The 19522-nt window shown below is 42.9% G+C and overlaps 1 protein-coding gene across 2 annotated transcripts in view; it reads right to left on the reverse strand.

Annotated features, from left to right (window-relative positions):
- Positions 1 to 15161, reverse strand: part of LOC139420946 (carnitine palmitoyltransferase 1A2b) — a 45162-nt gene extending 30001 nt beyond the window's left edge. The window contains exons 1-7 of one of the 2 annotated variants that reach the window (XM_071171376.1): positions 15021 to 15161; positions 10238 to 10377; positions 8671 to 8842; positions 7372 to 7473; positions 4635 to 4772; positions 4396 to 4473; positions 2759 to 2866 (exon numbers count right to left, since the gene is read on the reverse strand). In XM_071171376.1, the coding sequence (XP_071027477.1) occupies positions 2759 to 2866; positions 4396 to 4473; positions 4635 to 4772; positions 7372 to 7473; positions 8671 to 8842; positions 10238 to 10377; positions 15021 to 15161 (879 nt within the window). Of the gene's footprint in view, positions 1 to 2758; positions 2867 to 4395; positions 4474 to 4634; positions 4773 to 7371; positions 7474 to 8670; positions 8846 to 10237; positions 10378 to 15020 lie in introns of both variants that reach the window. The other variant, XM_071171375.1, reaches the window with a different exon arrangement.
- Positions 15162 to 19522: the final 4361 nt, after the last annotated feature.

A 19522-nucleotide genomic window follows, 5' to 3' on the forward strand; every position in this document is an offset into this window, starting at 1 on the left:
CTGTGTGAGTGAGAGAGAAAGAGAAGAAAAAAAAAACTGTTCTGTAGTTACAGTATCTTCGCATTGTTTAGCCTCAAATGCCATTTCATCCATGACAATTTGAATTTATTTTACCTTTATTTAACCAGGCAAGTCAGTTAAGAACAAATTCTTATTTTCAATGACGGCCTAGGAACAGTGGTTTAACTGCCTGTTCAGGGGCAGAACGACAGATTTGTACCATGTCAGCTCGGGGGTTTAAACTTGCAGCCTTCCGGTTACTAGTCCAACGCTCTAACCACTAGGCTACCCTGCCGCCCCATGAGAGAGAAAGAGAGAGGAAGTGGAATATTCAGATGCATAGTTCCTTTAAAAAAAAGACCACATCAGCGGAAAAATTCTAGAACTCGATTAAAGGTCCTTCAAATGACACTTTCACACAGTTGCTTCGATGAAATAGCCAGCTAATGAGTAAATATACCAAAACAACCCATGTTCAACTTCAGTATCCTTCATAAAGTAGGAAATGAGAAAAGGAGGATAATGAAGAACTAAAAGAAAAGGGTGTTTAACAAAGTTGGCTGGCTATTATTCATTCATTTATTTGACATTTTAAAGGATTTATTATAAGAATAATTATTATAATCTATTATTAATGTATATATTTGTTGTTGTTATTATCTGACTCATAACTCAGTGCTCCAGTTTGGTAAGATACTGTAGCATTACTGTCACCGATGTCAACAACACCAAAGATTATGGATATTCTAACAAGATGCATGTCTCTCCACCCTAACAATGGGAGTCGTTTACCACAAAGCTGCACGCTGGGCTTTCTAGCTCCCACCTATCCTTTCTTTTGATTGGTGGACACATCTCATTATTGCAATACTTTTTTGAATATTCAATGAGGGTTGTTGACGTCAACCGCATGTATTTAATAGAGAGAGATGTTATGCTACTAGCCTCATACCATGAATATGCATAGCCATCGAGACAAGTCTGATATAAAGTGTTTTAATTTTCAAAGTTACCGGGATATCACGTGTCCTACTTAAATCAGTACACTCATCACAACTTAAGCGTCACGAAACTTCTATTAGATTTAATAAACCTCACGTAGCAAATATGCCATACATTTGTTCGTTGACCAAATTCAACACTCTCATTGACCTCCAAACAAAAATCCCTTGCTTGGTGGGCAAAACAATGAAAACAATCGCCACCTGCTGGAGGGAGACAGATTTTGCGCCGAGTTGGGTCTCTCTCCTCCTCTCTGACAACACCCACCCACATCTACAAACTGACACAGTGCTGTAAACGACAGTTAGACAGAATCAGGTTTGACCAGCCACATAATGACTTCAGTTCTATTCATATAAACTATGTCTGCAGCAACAGCAGTCCAATACAGACAGTTAGGGGAGTCTCACTCCTATTCCAATGGGTTCCTTGGATAGTTAACTTGATACATTTTCCCAGAATAATAATGGGCATAACCAGGTCAGCTCAGTACAGCTTAGTAGGTAGAAAAGGGTATAGCTCTTCACACTGTACAGTGGGTATAGAAAGTCACCACCCTCTTTCAAAATGTTCACCTTTTGTTGCCTTACAGCCCGAAATGAAAACACATCAAATCAGACTTTTTCCAGCTGTGAATTACACTTTTTTTTTTTTTACTGGTAAAATATCCTATTTGGATAAGTGAACACCCTCCCGAGTCAATACTTGGTGGAACCACTTTTTGCTTGAATTACAGCCAGGAGTCTCGTCGAATACGTCTCTACTAACTTTGCACACCTGGACTGCGCAATATTTGCCCATTCCTCCTTGCAGAATTGTTCAAGCTCAGTCAAATTGCATGGTGACCGCTCATTGACTGCAAGTCATTCCACAGATTCAATGGGATTTAGGTCGGTCTCTGACGAGGCCACTCAAGGACATCTACCTTCTTGTCCTTCAGCCACTGTACGGTTGCTTTGGTGATGTGCTTTGTGTAATTATCACGTTGCAACGTGAACCGTCTTCCCATTTCCAACTTCCTGGCAGAGGGCTGCAGGTTCTCCTGCACTGCTGAAGAGAAACACCCTCACAAAGGGATGCTGCCACTGCCGTTCTTTACTGTAGGCGTGGTGTTCTTTACCGTAGGCGTGGTGTTCTTTACCGTAGGCGTGGTGTTCTTTACCGTAGGCATGGGGTTCTTTGGGTGGAAATATGTATTGGGTTTTCGCCAGACATATCGTTTTGCATTCAGGCCAAAATGTGCAATTTTTGGTCTTATCTGACCACAGCACCTTTTGCCACTTGGCCTCGGAATCTACAATGCTCTTTTTTTTCATATCCATCCCCCGACTTTCCTTAACTTTATCTCGTAGATCTTTTGAAAGTACCTGTTCCGCCCAGTTGTAAAGTGGAGTCCTCTATGAACAACTGGTTTAATTAAGAACTAATCAAAGTCACTACAATTAAATCACAGAAGTAGGCTTGATTTGTGATCTGGAAGTTGGTTGGTTAAACCTCAGAAAGTTTTGGGGGGGGGGGGTTCACTTATCCAAATAGGGCATTTTACTGTTTGACTTTTAATAAATTCTCAGATGAATCCCCCCCCCCCCCCCCCTCACTTGGATATTGTGGGTTAAATAAAGCTGTAAAAAGTAACATTTGATGTGTTTTCATTTCAGGCTGACTGTAAAGGCAACAAAAGGTGAACATTTTGAAAGGGGGTGGTGACCTTCTATACCCACTGTACATGTGTACTAGTACTGGTAGCAGGACTCACAGGCGTTAGCTGCTCACTGTTGACCTTGCGTCGGTAGAGCAGCAGAGCGGTGATGGTGTTGCCGGCCCTCGCTGCCTGGATGGGAGTGGGAGTCACATACAGAAAGTCCTAGTGGAGAAGAGGGGTCAGAGATGGAGGTGAGAGCGAGACAAAAATAAAACAGAAAAGGGAGTGTGAGACAGAGACAGACGAGTCAGCGGGAGGGAGAGTCAGCGGGAGGGAGAGCCAGCGGGAGGGAGAGCCAGCGGGAGGGAGAGCCAGCGGGAGGGAGACAGACACAGAAGAGACAGACAGACAAAGGTAAGGACATGTGGCACTACAGCAGGTTTCTGGGGGCAACATTTCCAGTATTTCCGGAAGTTGAGGAATTCCTGCCCCAGCCCTGTCTCAATAAGCAAATAGAGAGGGGGCAGGTGAGGGAGAGGGCACTCTAGGTTTTTGGACGGTTGGAGAACTGAAGGTCTGAGAACTGAAGGCATGAAGACGGGAAGCAGGGTATATGGCATATGTTGCGGGAGAGAGAGATGAAGAGTATCACATAGACAGTATAACAGTGCATTTAAAGTTTACACAGAGTATCCCAAACATTAGGAGCACCTTCTTAATATCGAGTTATGCACCCTTAACCCCCCCATTTTGGCTTCAGAACAGCCTCAATTTCCAAAAAGGATGCTGGCCCATGTTGACTCCAATGCTTCCCACAGTTGTGTCAAGTTTTTTGTCTTGCCCATTCACCCAAACATATACATCTTACTTGTCTCAAGGCTTAAAAAAAAATATATATAAATATATATATATATATATATATATATATATATATATTTTTTAGCCCTTTTTTCTTCCCAATTTTGTGATATCCAATTGGTAGTTACAGTCTTGTCCCATCGCTACAACTCCCGTACTGACTCTGGAGAGGCGAAGGCCGAGAGCCATGTGTCCTCCGAAACACGACCCTGCCAAGCGGCACTGCTTCTTGACACACTGCTTGCTCAGAAGCCAGCCGCACCAACATGTCAGTGGAAACACCATACAACTGACCACCGAAGTCAGCATGCATGCGCCCGGCCCGCCACAAGGAGTCGCTAGAGCGCGATGGGACGAGGACATCCCGGCCAGCCAAACCCTCCCCTAACCCGGACGACGCTGGGCCAATTGTGCGCCGCCTCATGTGTCTCCCGGTCACTGGGTCTGTAGTGACGCCTCAAGCACTGCCTTAGACCGCTGTGCAACTTGGGATGCCCCAAAAAATTGTTATTTAACCTGTCTCCTGCCCTTCATCTACACATATTGAAGTGGATTTAACAAGTGACATCAATAATGGATCATAGCTTCTTTTTCTTTCTTTTTTTACCTTTATTTAACTAGGCAAGTCAGTTAAAAACAAATTCTTATTTTCAATGAAGGCTTAGGGGTTAACTGCCTGTTCAGGGGCAGAATGACAGATTTGTACCTTGTCAGCTCAGGGATTTGAACTTGCAACCTTCCGGTTACTAGTCCAACGCTCTAACCACTAGGCTACCCTGTCTACCCTTTCACCTGGATTCACCTGGTCAGTCTATGTCACAGAAAGAGCAGGTGTTCTTAATGTTTTTGTAATCCCAGTGTATATCTATAGAGTATCGTGGGAAGAGCTGTACCATGCCATAGTAGTTGCTGTTGACCATGATGGGGCCTCGTCCTCGTAGGTAGATGTACTCCTCCCACCAGTCACTCACCTGACAGACAGAGAGACAGAGAGAGAGAGAGAGATTAGAAGTGAAATCCTTACACTACAACAGCTATGAGCCTAAGTGAGTGAGCGAACTGTGGATGTGTTTGTGTGTGTGGGAGTGAGTGAGTGAACAAACAGTATGTGTGCAGCAGTGAGTCTACTCACATAGTTGGTAGCCCACAGAGCTTTGAGCTTGAGATAGCGCTGCAACCTGTTCCCCAGACTGTTCTCAAACTGAGCTGCCAACACAGTCATCCGCTGGAACCCCGGGCCACTCAGCAACGGACGCACTGACTCCAGGTACTAAGTGAGAGAGACCCACCACACACCTCGGATCAAACAGTGTACTGTGGTGTCTTCATTAGTTGTACGCCATAGCAAAACGTATAGCAACGGAAACCATTGACTCCGAGCTTCAATTTGGTTTGCAACAAAAACAAGAGTTCCTATTGGAAAAATTCAGCTAGGTCCTTCCCAGTTTCATTCTGTTTGCCTCTGTTTGATAACTAGTGAATACACCCCAGGTATGAATGTTGCACCCATTCCACTGATTCAGTCCATCCTATTTAAAATGGCCAAGATAAAAATGGATGTTCAATCGTTGTCAGTTTTCAGGTGACAACCAGCCATTTCAATTATTCAAACTCAGGTTGGTTGTTGATCATCGCTAGAAAGCCATTGTCAAGCAGATTTAAGTCAAAACTGTAACTACGCCATTCAACGGCAGGAATATTCAATGTCGTCTTGGTAAGCAACTCCAGTGTGGCCTTGAGTTTTAGGTTATTTTCCTGCTGAAAAGGTGAATGTCTCCCAGTAACCACATATCCATCCACAGTTATGTGAGTAAAGTCACACCGTATTAAACAAAAGCCCCGACAGCTGTGATAGAAACAGGAAGTTTCACAAAACAAAATCGGATACAACGCTGACACAATTTGTTCGTTCGACACGGCGACATCTTTGTGTCTCTGTCAAATGAATTACGCGAGAAATGGCGGTGCATGTGTTGCGTTGGATTTGCCCCAAACATAATGCTTTGTATTCGATAAAAAGTACATTTCTTTGACACATTTTTTGCAGTATTACTTTAGTGCCTTGTTGCAAACAGTATGGATGATTTGGAATATTTTTTATTGTGCACAGGCTGCCTTCTTTTCACTCTGTCATTTAGGTTAGTATTTTCACGTAACTGCAACGTTGTTGATCCGTCCTCAGTTGTCTCCTGTCACAGCCATTAAACGGAGTAACTGTTTTTAAAGCTACCGCTGGCCGCATGGTGAAATCCCCAAGCAGTTTCCTTCTGCTCCAGGAAACAGAGTTAGGAAAGACGCCTGTATCTTTGTATTGACTGGGTATATTGATAAACCATCCAAAGCGTAATTGATAACTTCAACATGTTCAAATGGATAAGAATCCTGTTAACCACTATGATTGCACTTATTGAGTCCATGCAACTTATTATGTGACTTGTTAAGCACATTGTTACTCCTGTCCTTATTTAGGCTTGCCATAACAAAGGGGTTTGATCATATTACTCCAGTGCTAGCCTCTATACACTGGCTTCCTGTTAAGGCTAGGGTTTTATGGAATGGTCTGCCTATCCATGTGAGAGACGCAGACTCAGTCTCAACCTTTAAGTCTTTACTGAAGACTCATCTATTCAGTAGGTCCTATGATTGAGTGTAGTCTGGCCCAGGGGTGTGAAGGTGAATGGAAAGGCACTGGAGCAATGAACCACCCTTGCTGTCTCTGCCTGGCCGGTTCCCCTCTCTCCACCAGGATTCTCTGCCTCTAACCCTATTACGGGGGCTGAGTCACTGGCATTACTGGTGCTCTTCCATCCCGCCCCTAGGAGGGGTGCGTCACTTGAGTCACTGACGTGATCTTCCTGTCCGGGTTTAGCGCATCCTCGGGTTCGTGCTGTGGGGAGATTTTCGTGGGATATACTCAGCCTCAGTCTCAGGGTAGTAAGTTGGTGGTTGAAGATATCCCTCTAGTTGTGTGGGGGCTGTGCTTTGGCAAAGTGGGTTGGGTTATATCTTGCCTGGTTGGCCCTGTCCGGAGGTATCGTCAGACGGGGCCACAGTGTCTCCCGACCACTCCTGTCTCAGCCTCCAGTATTTATGCTGCAATAGTTTGTGTCGGGGGCTAGGGTCAGTCTGTTATATCTGAAATATTTATCCTGTCTTATCGGGTGTCTTGTGTGAATATAAGTATGCTCCCTCTTAATTCTCTCCCTCCCCTCCCGGAGGACCTAAGCCCTAGGACCATGCCTCAGGACTACCTGGCCTGATGACTCCTTGCTGTCCCCAGACCACCTGGGCGTGCTGCTGCTCCTGTTTCAACTGTTCTGCCTGCGGCTATGGAACCCTGACCTGTTCACCGGACGTGCTACCTTGTCCCGGACCTGCTGTTTTCAACTCTCTCTACCGCACCTGCTGTCTCTAACTCTGAATGCTCGGCTATGAAAAGCCAACTGACATTTTCTCATGAGGTGCTGACCTGTTTCACCCTCTACAACCACAGTGATTATTATTATTATTTGACCCTGCTGGTCATCTATGAATGTTTGAACATCTTGGCCGTGTTCTGTTATAATCTCAACCCGGACAGCCAGAAGAGGACTGGCCACCCCTCAGAGCCTGGTTCCACTTTAGGTTTCTTCCTAGGTTCCTGCCTTTCTAGGGAGTTTTTCCTAGCCACCGTGCTTCTACATCTGCATTGCTTGTTGTTTGGGGTTTTAGGCTGGGTCTCTGTACAGCACTTTGTGACATCGGCTGATGTAAAATTGACCTTTTAAATACATTTGATTGATACATCTGATTGGTTTAATACTTATTGACTCAAGACATTTCAGCTTTTCATTTTTAATTAAGCTTTTTTTGGATCTGTGTACACTCACCCTCTCCAGTGTGTCTTTTATGGGCGGGACAGGCAGGCAAGGAAGAGAGGTCTGATAGCTGTACAGGAGAGGCTTCCTGCCAGACAGCAGACGCACCAGGGTCTGAGATGGGGGGGGGGGGGGGAGAGAGAGAGAGAGAGAGAGAGAGAGAGAGAGAGAGAGAGAGAGAGAGAGAGAGAGAGAGAGAGAGAGAGAGAGAGAGAGAGAGAGAGAGAGAGAGAGAGAGAGAGAGAGAGAGAGAGAGAGAGAGAGAGAGAGAGAGAGAGAGAGAGAGAGAGAGAGAGAGAGAGAGGAGAGAGCATCAATGAATCTACTAAAACTACAACCACAGTACAAACAAATATTTGTTTTATTACTAAACCAAGATAGACCACAGCCTGTCGTTTCCAATGGGAACAAATGAGTCATAGTGGGCAGAACAAGCAAGGAGGTTGGCAGAGCCAAGCACGAGCTAGCGAGATCCTATTGGCGTTTTCTAGAATGCGTCTGCATGTTTCCGTTAGGGAACGCCTCCTCTGTGAAGTGCGCGTGTGCAATAACTCAATTTGCCTTTGCACTCCTAAACAACTCAATTTTTAAACACTTTGGCAAAGGTTAAAGTCTACAAAACTTAAGTCAGCTCTGTTCATAACAGATTTTACTTTTGGGAACAGAAAACTGTACTGACAAATGTTTCATCGATGAGAAAATGTGCAGAATGTCAGCCAAAAGTTTCCTCATTGAGCGAGAGAGAGAGAGAGAGAATACATTAAATGAATACATTATAGTAGTAGACTGGTTGTCAGTGCGGCAAAAGGTCTGCGAGAGACTCCAAGAAAACATCACTGGATAAAAGAAAAACAAGTAACAGGGGGGACCTCTATTGGTCAAACGTAGAAGATTACAGCCCTGTACTGGCATGAGTTTAAAGAACAGGCCCTGACCCATGTCAGCCAGTTATTGTCATGAGAGAGACGGCCAGTCTCACGGTAATCGACTGTTAATATAATCCGCTCACCACCATATTTGGCAGGCGAGTGGAAACGCCAAGCGGATGCTTCACATGTATACGTCCAGCTGAAGACATTTTGTCACATTGTTCCCGTCTGTGGTACAACTGCAGCTACCTCTCCTGTTCATGCTTTGGCCACCGCGTGTACCATTGCCACAACAAATGCCATGACCAGCGATTACAATATCACCATTATTCCATCCCGTCTATATCTACACTACTACAGGGGGAAAAAAAAGGAACAAAATGCTAGAGTGAGAAGTTTCCTCATTAAAAGGTCTCCACCGTCTCTGGCATAGCATGCATACCACCCAGACTTTGGTGGTGGTGGAGATGTGTCCGTGCTGCTCGAACATCCAGCGGTGGTAGGAGAGCAGCAGCTTGAGACAGAACCTCAGGGTCAGGATGAGCGACAGCCACAGCAGGGTACTGAACACCAGCACTGACAGCATGGTCTGGCCCTGGACACTCAGAGAAAGACTACTGGTGGGTGGGAGAGAAGAGAGGAGAGAGAGAATACCGACAATGAATGCATTATAGTAGTAGACTGGTTGTCAGTGCGGCTGCAGGTCTGCGAGAGACTCCAAGAAAACATCACTGGATAAAAGAAAAACATGTAACAGGGGGGACCTCTATTGGTCAAACGTAGAAGATTACAGCCCTGTACTGGCATGAGTTTTAAGAACAAGTCCTACCCATTGTCATGAAAGAGACGGCCAGTCTCACGGTAATTGACTGTTTTATTAATATAAACCACGTTTTGCATCTCCAGGCCTCCGTTACAAGCCACTGATGCGGGCCTCTGGAACACCTAGATCTAATTCATTCATTGAATATACAATGTCACAATAAATCCATTATTTTATTTTTGTCAAGTCTAAAGAAACCTTATGATATGAAGAAAATGTATTTCCGAAGAACAGAATATGATCTGGCCTACTGTATGTTATCTGGCTGTGCTCCATGCCATAGGCTGTAGGCGTGTTCATTAAAATCAGACAAGATGTGCTTATAAGTCCCGTGCCATTATTTTGTATCATATGATTTTATAGTAAGAAGAATATAATTTAACTTGGCTGAATAAAATAGAAAGGATATTTGTCCTGTTCCGGAGCGCATGAGAAGCGGCTATCTTGAGCGTAAAAGTGACCATTTGAAACAGGTCCTATACACTATATTCAAACCTTAGAATGTCTTAGAAATCAAAACATTTATGGGCTGCATGGTGCTATTGATGATTTGAGAAAGTAGAAAAACAAAAACAACTTGCGCTCTGTTCCTTGCCTCAGGCTGCATGTGCTGTTCTCAAGTGAACATATTTTCACCTATAACGCTATTCTCAATTTAATCTCATATTTTCTAATACGTAAAATATATGTTTCGATTTAGAATGGCCCATTATTAAATGGGCAGGAACAGGGGGAAAAAATAACACACATAATGAATGTTATCATGGGAGGAGGGCGCAGGAACGTGAGTTTACATACAGTGGGGCAAAAAAGTATTTAGTCAGCCACCAATTGTGCAAGTTCTCCCACTTACGATGAGAGAGGCCTGTAATTTTCATCATAGGTCCACTTCAACTATGACAGACAAAATGAGGGAAAAAAATCCAGAAAATCACATTGTAGGATTTTTAATGAATTTATTTGCATATTATATTGCTGACTAAATACTTTTTTGCCCCACTGTAAATGGTAAAGTGAGTCAGCCATAACTATAGCCAACTAAGCCCAGGATGTAGCTTTAATAAGGGCATAGGTCATGTGTAGTATAACATTAATTATAAACTGGGTGGTTCTACTCTTCCTCCCTAGGACAGTGTATGATGTAGTTACCGCACAGGGAGAGGTAGTGAGTAATATAGCTAGTTACCTGACGGGCAGGTGCTCCTGGATTTTGGCAATGAGGCCCATGGAGGGGTCAGAGCGCATGTACATGGTGGCCAGGATGGCTATGACAACAAACAGCCAGGAGGAAGGGCTGGCAGGGTACACCCCTTTGATCACCCTGTTCTGTCACCACAGAAGAAGAAGACCACGGTGTGAATATACTGTACATAGAATATGAAATGGTAGGACTGGTAGAAAATAGAGAGGTCAGTGTACTGGATACTTGAAGACTAGTAGAAAAACATAGTGTCAGTACATAGGATGAATTGGATATGGTTACCTGAGGAATAGTAAAGAAAGTAGTAAATATGCATAACGATGAAAGTGAAGGTGATATAATGTATATTCATATGTATATACTGTACGCACACACACACACACACACACACACACACATTAATTCAAGGGTTTTTCTTTATTTTTACTATTTTCTACATTGTGAGCTGCATCAGATGACCTGGCCTCCACAATCACCCGACCTCAACCCAATAAAGATAGTTTGGGATGAGTCGGACCGCAGAGTGCAGGAAAAGCAGCCAACAAGTGCTCAGCATATGTGGGAAATCCTGCAAGACCGTTGGAAAAGCATTCCAGGTGAAGAGAGAATTCAAAGTGTGTGTGTAAAGCTGTCATCAAGGCAAAGGGTGGCTACTTGAAAGAATCTCAAATATATTTTGATTTGTTTAACACTTCTTTTTTTTTTGTTGGTCACTATATGATTCCATGTGTGTTATTTTATCATTTTGATGATTTCACTATTATTCTACAATGTAGAATATAGCAAAAACAAAGAAAAACCCTGGAATGAGTAGTTTGTGACCAAACTTTTGACCGGTACTGTATATAAATGTCAAGGACTGGTTTTAGAGGAAGACCTGGCACATACTGAACCCTTCATCTCAACATTGCCCAATTCAAACTCTTAAACATGCCTGAGGCAGGAGTCTGAAGAGGAACTGTTGCACAGAAAAAAAGGAAACAATCCAACATTGGAGTTGACAGACAAAAACTTGAAGAATGGGCGTGGCTACGCTTCAAGTCAACGGCTCATGACAATGTTTGAGCATGCACAGGGGCACCATAGCAACCCGGTTGGGAGGCGTGTCGGAGTGAACACGAGTTCAATACTTTTGACGTACATGAAGGCCTAGCCATTATTGAGCCGCCTTTGCTTGTAAATATCCTTTGATATCTGTTGATTTAAATGTGATTTTGTCCGTATGTAATGATTGCTGCAAAATGAATTGCCTCAGAGGATATTAAAGTTACCTAAACTAGTTGAGCACTACAGCATAGACAACATGAGGGAAGTGACATTGCATAAAAAAAAAGCCATGCGACACAACTTCACACAAAAAAAACACTTATCAGCACAGCTGTACAGTGAGCAGAGCAAAATACTGTAAGTAATGTACTAACAAAAATGTATTTGTTGACATATTTATACATCAAAGTCCAGCTCGTTTCCCTCTGCATCAGGCTCTGTAGCACCTACATATTGCATTTCACAGAACATGAACACACACATGCATACATTATCTCATACATAGACACACACGCACTCATGTTGTCCTATATACAGTATATGTATACAGTACCAGTGTCAAATGTTTTGAACACCTACTCATTCAAGGCTTTTTCTTTATTTTTTACTATTTTCTAAATTGTAGAATAATAGTGAAGAAATCAAAACTATGAAATAACGCATATGGAATCATGTTGTAACCAAAAAAGTGTTAAACAAATCCAAATATATTTTAAATTATTCAAAGTAACCACTCTTTGCCTTGATGACAGTTTTGGACACTTTTGGCATTCTCTCAACCAGCTTAACCTGGAATGCTTTTCTAACAGTCTTGATGGAGTTCCCACATATGCTGAGCACTTGTTGGCTGCTTTTCCTTCAATCTGCGGTCCAACTCATCCCAAACCATCTCAATTGGGTTGAGGTTGGTGATTGTGGAGGCCAGGTCATCTGATGCAATACTCCATCACTCTCCTTGGTCAATATCCCTTACCCCACCTGGAGGTGTGTTGGGTTATTGTCCTGTTGAAAAACAAATGATAGTCCCTCTAAGAACAAAGCAGATGGGATAGTGTATTGCTGCAGAATGTTGTGGTAGCCATGCTGGTTAAGTGTGCCTTGAATTCTAAATAAATCACAGACAGCGTCACCAGAAAAGCACCATCACACCTCCTCCATGCTTCACGGTGGGAACCACACATGCAGAGATCATCCGTTCACTTACTCTGCATCTCACAAAGACAAAAAAAATCTCAAATTTGGACTCATCAGACCAAAGGACAGATATCCACCGGTCTAATGTCCATTGCTCGCGTTTCTTGGCCCAAGCAAGTCTCTTCTTCTTATTGGTGTCCATTAGTAGTGGTTTCTTTGCAGCAATTCGGCCATGAAGGACTGATTCACGCAGTCTCCTCTGAACAGATAACGTTGAGATGTCTGTTCCTTGAACTCTGTTTTGCATTTATTTGGGCTGCAATCGGAGGTGCAGTTAACTCTAATGAACTTATCCTCTGCAGCAGAGGTAACTCTGGGTCTTCATTTCCTGTAGCGGTCCTCATGAGGGCCAGTTTCATCATAGCGCTTGATGGTTTTTGCGACTGCACTCTTTACATTTTCCAGATTTTCATGTCTTAAAGTAATGATGGACTGTCGTTTCTCTTTGCTTATTTGAGCAGTTCTTGCCATAATGTGGACTTGGTCTTTTACCAAGTAGGGCTATCTTCTGTATACCACCCCGACCTTGTCACAACACAACACAACTGATTGGCTTAAATGCATTAAAACTTGTTGAGGATAGGGGGCAGTATTTTCACTTTGGATGAATTGCGTGCCCATAGTGAACTGCATCCTACTCTGTCCTAGATTGCTAATATATGCATATTATTATTACTATTGGATAGAAAAACACTCTGAAGTTTCTAAAACTGTTTGAATTATGTCTGTGAGTATAACAGAACTCATAAGGCAGGCAATCTTCCAAACAAGAAGTGAAATTCTGAATGAGGGTCAACTTTGACGTCATCGCCCCTTCCTTTCCCAACAAGATATGGATCTGGTAGCACTTCCTACCCCTTCCACTAGATGTCCTCATTCAGTAGAACGTGGAATGGAGCTTTTGGTGTGAACTTTGACCGAATGGGAGGGGAAATAGTCACTGTCTTGGCAGAATGTAATTTCCCTGTGGCGCATTTCTCTGTGGGTGCCACCGTCGTTCTATTTGGCTGCAGCTGAAAATCCGGTTGGAACGTTATTGGATATATATGAAAATAACATCCTGAAGATTGATTCTCTACTTAGTTTGACCAGTTTATTCGACCTGGAATATATATTTTTGAAGTTTTCGTGCGAGTTGTCCTGGACCAGCGTCAGTTTTTGGGCACGTGAGCTGAAAGTGGTAGCAAATGCAGCTAATTGGACACTAGTATTGGACATTATGGAACAAAACAACGATTTATTGTGGAACTAGGACTCCTTGCACTGCATTCTGATGAAAGATCATCAAAGGTAAGGTAATATTTATGATGTAATTTCGTATTTCTGTTGACTCCAACATGGCGGAGAAATACTTTTACGTCTGAGCGCTGTCTCAGATTATTGCATGGTAGGCTTTTTCCGTAACGTTTAAAAAAAATCTGACACAGCGGTTGCATTAAAAACCAGTGTATCTTTAATTATATGTAGAACATGTATCTTTAGTCAAAGTTTATGATGAGTATTTCTGTTATCTGGCGTAGCTTTCTATAATTCCTCCGGATATTTTGGAGGCATTTCTGAATATGGCGTCAATGTAAACCGAGATTTGTGGATATAAATATGCATATTATCGAACAAAACATAAATGTATTGTGTAACATGTCATATGAGCGTCATCTGATGAAGATTTTCAAAAGGTTAGTGATTCATTTTATCTCTAATACTGCTTTTGTGACTATCTTTGGCTGGAAAAAATGGCTGCGTTTTTCCTTTGATTTGGTGGTGGTCTAACATAAATATATGTTGTGTTTTCGCTGTAAAACATTTAAAAATCGGACATGATGGGTAGATGAACAAGATGTTTATCTTTCATTTGAGGTATTGGACTTGTTAATGTGTGAAAGTTAAATATTTCTAAAGAATATTTTTGAATTCCCTGCGCCACCTTTTCAGCTGAATGGGGGGGTGGAGTTCCCCTCGGGGATCGCCTTGCCATAACAGGTTTTAAGGACAGAAATTCCACAAATGAACTTTTAACAAGGCACACCTGATAATTGAAACGCATTCCAGGTGAAGCTGGTTGAGAGAATGCCAAGTGTGGCTATTGTAAAGAATCTCAAATAGAAAATATATTTTGATTTGTTCAACACTTTTTGGGTTATTCCCTGATTCCATGCGTGTTATTTCATAGTTTTGACATCTTCACTATTATTCTACAATGTAGAACAGAGTAAAAATAAAGAAAAATCTTTGAATGAGTGAACCATTATCATGCACCTGTCTCTGCACAGATACAGGGGGGAAAATACATGTCATCTATGCACGTAAATAGCAAATTGGAGGACGTGTTTAACGTGGTTCATTTCCATGCCAGCCAGGCAGGCTATACTCCTGTTGTAAAGTGGCTGTAGGTAATAACACAAGATACGTTCTGAGCAAATATTGTAAGAAGTAACACACACTAAGAAAATACTGCAAAGTTGCCTCTGCACCATTTTGTTATCAAACACACACACCCCACAACTACCCCCCCTCGGTCCTTCTTTACCCTCATGCGGCTGATCCTCTTCTTCCAGGAGCGCAGGCCAGAGAGGTAGATCTGGGACAGGGCCTGGTAGGAAAGGCGCAGGTCGATCCCCTCGGGGGTGATGGTGAACTGGAACGCCACTGCCTGGTGGGCCTCTGCCATCGCTACGGAAACAGGACCAGAGTCACATACAATCATCTATTAAACAGGAAAAGTTACAGTTACAACTACAGCACCATCAACTATAGAAACAGGACCATACAGTTGCATAAAATATTGTACTGATGGTCTACCTCAGGGCTCTCCAACCCTGTTCCCGGAGATCTACTGTCCTCTAGGTTTTCACTCCAACCCTGTTCCCGGAGATCTACTGTCCTCTAGGTATTCACTCCAACCCTGTTCCGGGAGATCTACTGTCCTCTAGGTTTTCCACTCCAACCCTGTTCCCGGAGATCTACTGTCCTCTAGGTTTTCACTCCAACCCTGTTCCCGGAGATCTACTGTCCTCTAGGTTTTCACTCCAACCCTGTTCCCGGAGATCTACTGTCCTCTAGGTATTCACTCCAACCCTGTTCCGGGAGATCTACTGTCCTCTAGGTTTTCCACTCCAACCCTGTTCCCGGAGATCTACTGTCCTCTAGGTTTTCCACTCCAACCCTGTTCCTGGAGATCTACTGTCCTCCAGGTTTTCCCTCCAACACTAATTTAGCACACCTGATTCTAATAATTAGCTGGTGGATAAGCTGAATCAGTTTAATTACAACTGGGGTTGGATTGAAAACCTACAGGAAGGTAGCTCTCTAGGAACAGGGTAGGAGAGCCCTGGTCTACATCTTCAAGTTCCAGGCCAGACCGGGGTACTGCAGACAATGTATTCAGAAAGCAGGATTCCCCATTATAGTCAATGGGAGTATGACAGTCATAGTGGTCAATATTCATGGATTTATTTTTTATTTTATTTATTTTATTTTTAAAAATGTCATAACACAATCATTGTACCAATACTTGCTTCTACTTCACCATTTTCTTTTTTTAAATCGCATACAGAAGAAGTTATCATGTTTATTTGCAGCCTGTAGTACCCTTCAACTTGGGCTACTCAATGAGAGAGGGCAGCACTGAGCTAGCCTGCAAAGTCACTTCCTGGAGTAGCTCAAACTGCAGGTGCAACATTTCTAAAAACTTCTCCACGAAGCAAGATGGTGACATGCTAAAACGACACTTTCCGACGTTCAAATGCGCCACTGAGACCCCACATAGGAAACAATGGGGCGACGTCAATTGAGTCCCCTGACAATAACAATCCACAGATGATGAGACGATCTGTCTGTGACATTTCAACCATAATATTAGCATCTATCCAGTAGGGTTTGGGACGATACCAAGCATCTCGATACTTGTTAGGACACAAAACACGAAGCGGATGTAACTTCATTAGGAAAACAGCCCTGATGTTGGAAACAAACATCATTATGTTGTCATCCAGAGTCACATGTATTTATTTTCCAAGCTTATAGCACACTATTTTACAGGCAGCAGGTTTTTAAAGGACCAAAAGGGTTCGGTCAGCTCCGTGATTACATTTTTGCCCGTCTAAAAAATGTTGTGATGCTGGTATTGTCACAGCCTTTATCAAAGAGAAAGAAAAAACATTGGCATGTTCAATCAAGTGCCCACTGATTGAATCAAGTTTTGGTGAACGGCAATGTGCCGCTGTTCAGTATTAGTCTATTATCCAATACTTTCAGATCTACATAAAGAACCTGGGTACATTAGATCTGCATGACTACCTGTCGGTTCAGTTCTAGTCTCGGTCATTCCTCACATGGTTGAACTGGATCATTTCCAAACGTCAAAGCTATAAGTGTAGCCGATACTGTAACTGTGCCGTGAAAAAAAGATGCACAGATGTGTGGGGGCACACACACACAACAGGGGTAAAGTTCACTGGTACAGCTTGCCACTGTTGTGTGACGGTTCACATCATACCAACGTGACTGAACCGATTCCAGTTGTAATAGCTACACACTGACACACACACAACCCCCTGCTATGTACACACTGAACAAAACACACCCCTGCCATGTACACACTGACACACACAACATTGGCCCAGGATGTGATGGTTGACCAGCCTCCAGTACCCCGTTGGCCTTCAACTTGGGCAACTCAATGAGAGAGGGCAGCACTGAGCTAGCTTGCAAAGTCACTTGCTAGAGTAGCTCAGAGAGAGCGAGAGAGAGCGAGAGAGAATGTGTTGGAATGAGCAATGCATATTTCTCCCTTCACTCTGATGGGGTTTGCATCTCTCTCTTTCTCTTCCCATATGTCTCTCTCACAACCAGAGAGAAAGGGACAGTAAGAAGAGAGAGAGAAAGAGAGAGCGAGGAAGTAAGAAGATTGAGAGGAAGAGAGAGAGAGAGGAAGTAAGAAGAGCAAGAGCGAGAGAGATTGAGAGATAGAGGGATTGAAAGAGTGGGTGTTTAAACTACGTGACACAGTAAATGACAAAGAATCCATGCACACGCGCGCACACACACACACACGTAGAGGTGTGCACACAGTCAGAAATACACAAAGAATGTGCAAGTGACACACACAAACAGAGAACAACGACAATCGAGGTATTGTGACAATGAAGGAGAGGATTGTTGTTCAGCGTAAGAGTCTTCCATGCTCAGGGCAAGGCAGCTGCCATGCCTCCCGCTCCTCTCCTCAAGTGAAAGACTCCCTCTCCTCTCTGCAAGTGAGACTACATGCCTGCCCTGCATCCACAAATCCTGAACAGGTTCAAACATTGATTTCTACAGCGTGCAAACAATCCAGATGAGTTACTGAGTTATTAGTCTACATTCGCAAAGTCACTGGGGATAGTTTCAGAGAACACTGGTTCAATACGGTGTGTATAGCCCTCCAGCTATAGCTCTCTAGGTGGGGTCTTAAAAGCTTTACATGGTAAACAGCACTGAGTGAAACTATGGAAATACAACTATTGAGTAGGCTACCTTCCTCGCAAGGTGGTGAAACAAGTTAAGTTGACAAATAACCTTTGCACTCAGTAACCTGCAAACGGGCGTCTTGGAAATGAAATAGTATGTGGTAAAACAGGTTTGGCGTGATCATTGGGAGAAAGGAAAGAACTCGCTCTGGGAGTTGACTTGCACGTGAACGCGATGGTACAAATACGCAATGTTAACTAATTCACAAAGCGCAGACTCCAAAACAGCGGGAACATGTGGTGCACGCACATTCAGTTGTTTATACCACATGTTAATTGATAATAAATGAAATCAATTAACTAATTAACTGTCTGTGTGTGTAGATCTGTATTATACAGAATATAAAGGATAGGTCTACTTTCTCCACCTATATCTGATTGCAGTGAGATGAATTGTGCACGAAATGTAAGCCAATGGAAGATTTATTTGACCATTTAGGGCTAAACAGTCGCCCATCCACTTCCTGCCTGTGTGTAGGTCTATCAGCAAAGACATTTTGGTTACGTTATGACATTTCTACAGGAAAACTACAGGTCTACTTAGGCCCTAGCCTACTTGTAGCCAATAGTCTAATCGTATGCAACATTCCTAGAAACTAGGGAATTATCATATGTTTTAGCCAACAATTTTTTTTTTTGCAAACAGTGGTGGAAAAAAACACCCAATTGTCAAACTTGAGTAAAAGTAAAGATGCCTTAATAGAAAATGACTCAAGTAAATGTAAAAGTCAACAAGTAAAATACTACTAGAGTAAAAGTCTATAAGTATTTGTTTTTATATATACAGTGCCTTGCGAAAGTATTCGGCCCCCTTGAACTTTGCGACCTTTTGCCACATTTCAGGCTTCAAACATAAAGATATAAAACTGTATTTTTTTGTGAAGAATCAACAACAAGTGGGACACAATCATGAAGTGGAACGACATTTATTGGATATTTCAAACTTTTTTAACAAATCAAAAACTGAAAAATTGGGCGTGCAAAATTATTCAGCCCCTTTACTTTCAGTGCAGCAAACTCTCTCCAGAAGTTCAGTGATAATCTCTGAATGATCCAATGTTGACCTAAATGACTAATGATGATAAATACAATCCACCTGTGTGTAATCAAGTTCCGTATAAATGCACCTGCACTGTGATAGTCTCAGAGGTCCGTTAAAAGCGCAGAGAGCATCATGAAGAACAAGGAACACACCAGGCAGGTCCGAGATACTGTTGTGAAGAAGTTTAAAGCCGGATTTGGATACAAAAAGATTTCCCAAGCTTTAAACATCCCAAGGAGCACTGTGCAAGCGATAATATTGAAATGGAAGGAGTATCAGACCACTGCAAATCTACCAAGACCTGGCCGTCCCTCTAAACTTTCAGCTCATACAAGGAGAAGACTGATCAGAGATGCAGCCAAGAGGCCCATGATCACTCTGGATGAACTGCAGAGGTCTACAGCTGAGGTGGGAGACTCTGTCCATAGGACAACAATCAGTCGTATTTTGCACAAATCTGGCCTTTATGGAAGAATGGCAAGA

Source organism: Oncorhynchus clarkii, chromosome 12 (genome assembly GCF_045791955.1).
Source record: "Oncorhynchus clarkii lewisi isolate Uvic-CL-2024 chromosome 12, UVic_Ocla_1.0, whole genome shotgun sequence".
Lineage (NCBI taxonomy): Eukaryota > Metazoa > Chordata > Actinopteri > Salmoniformes > Salmonidae > Oncorhynchus > Oncorhynchus clarkii.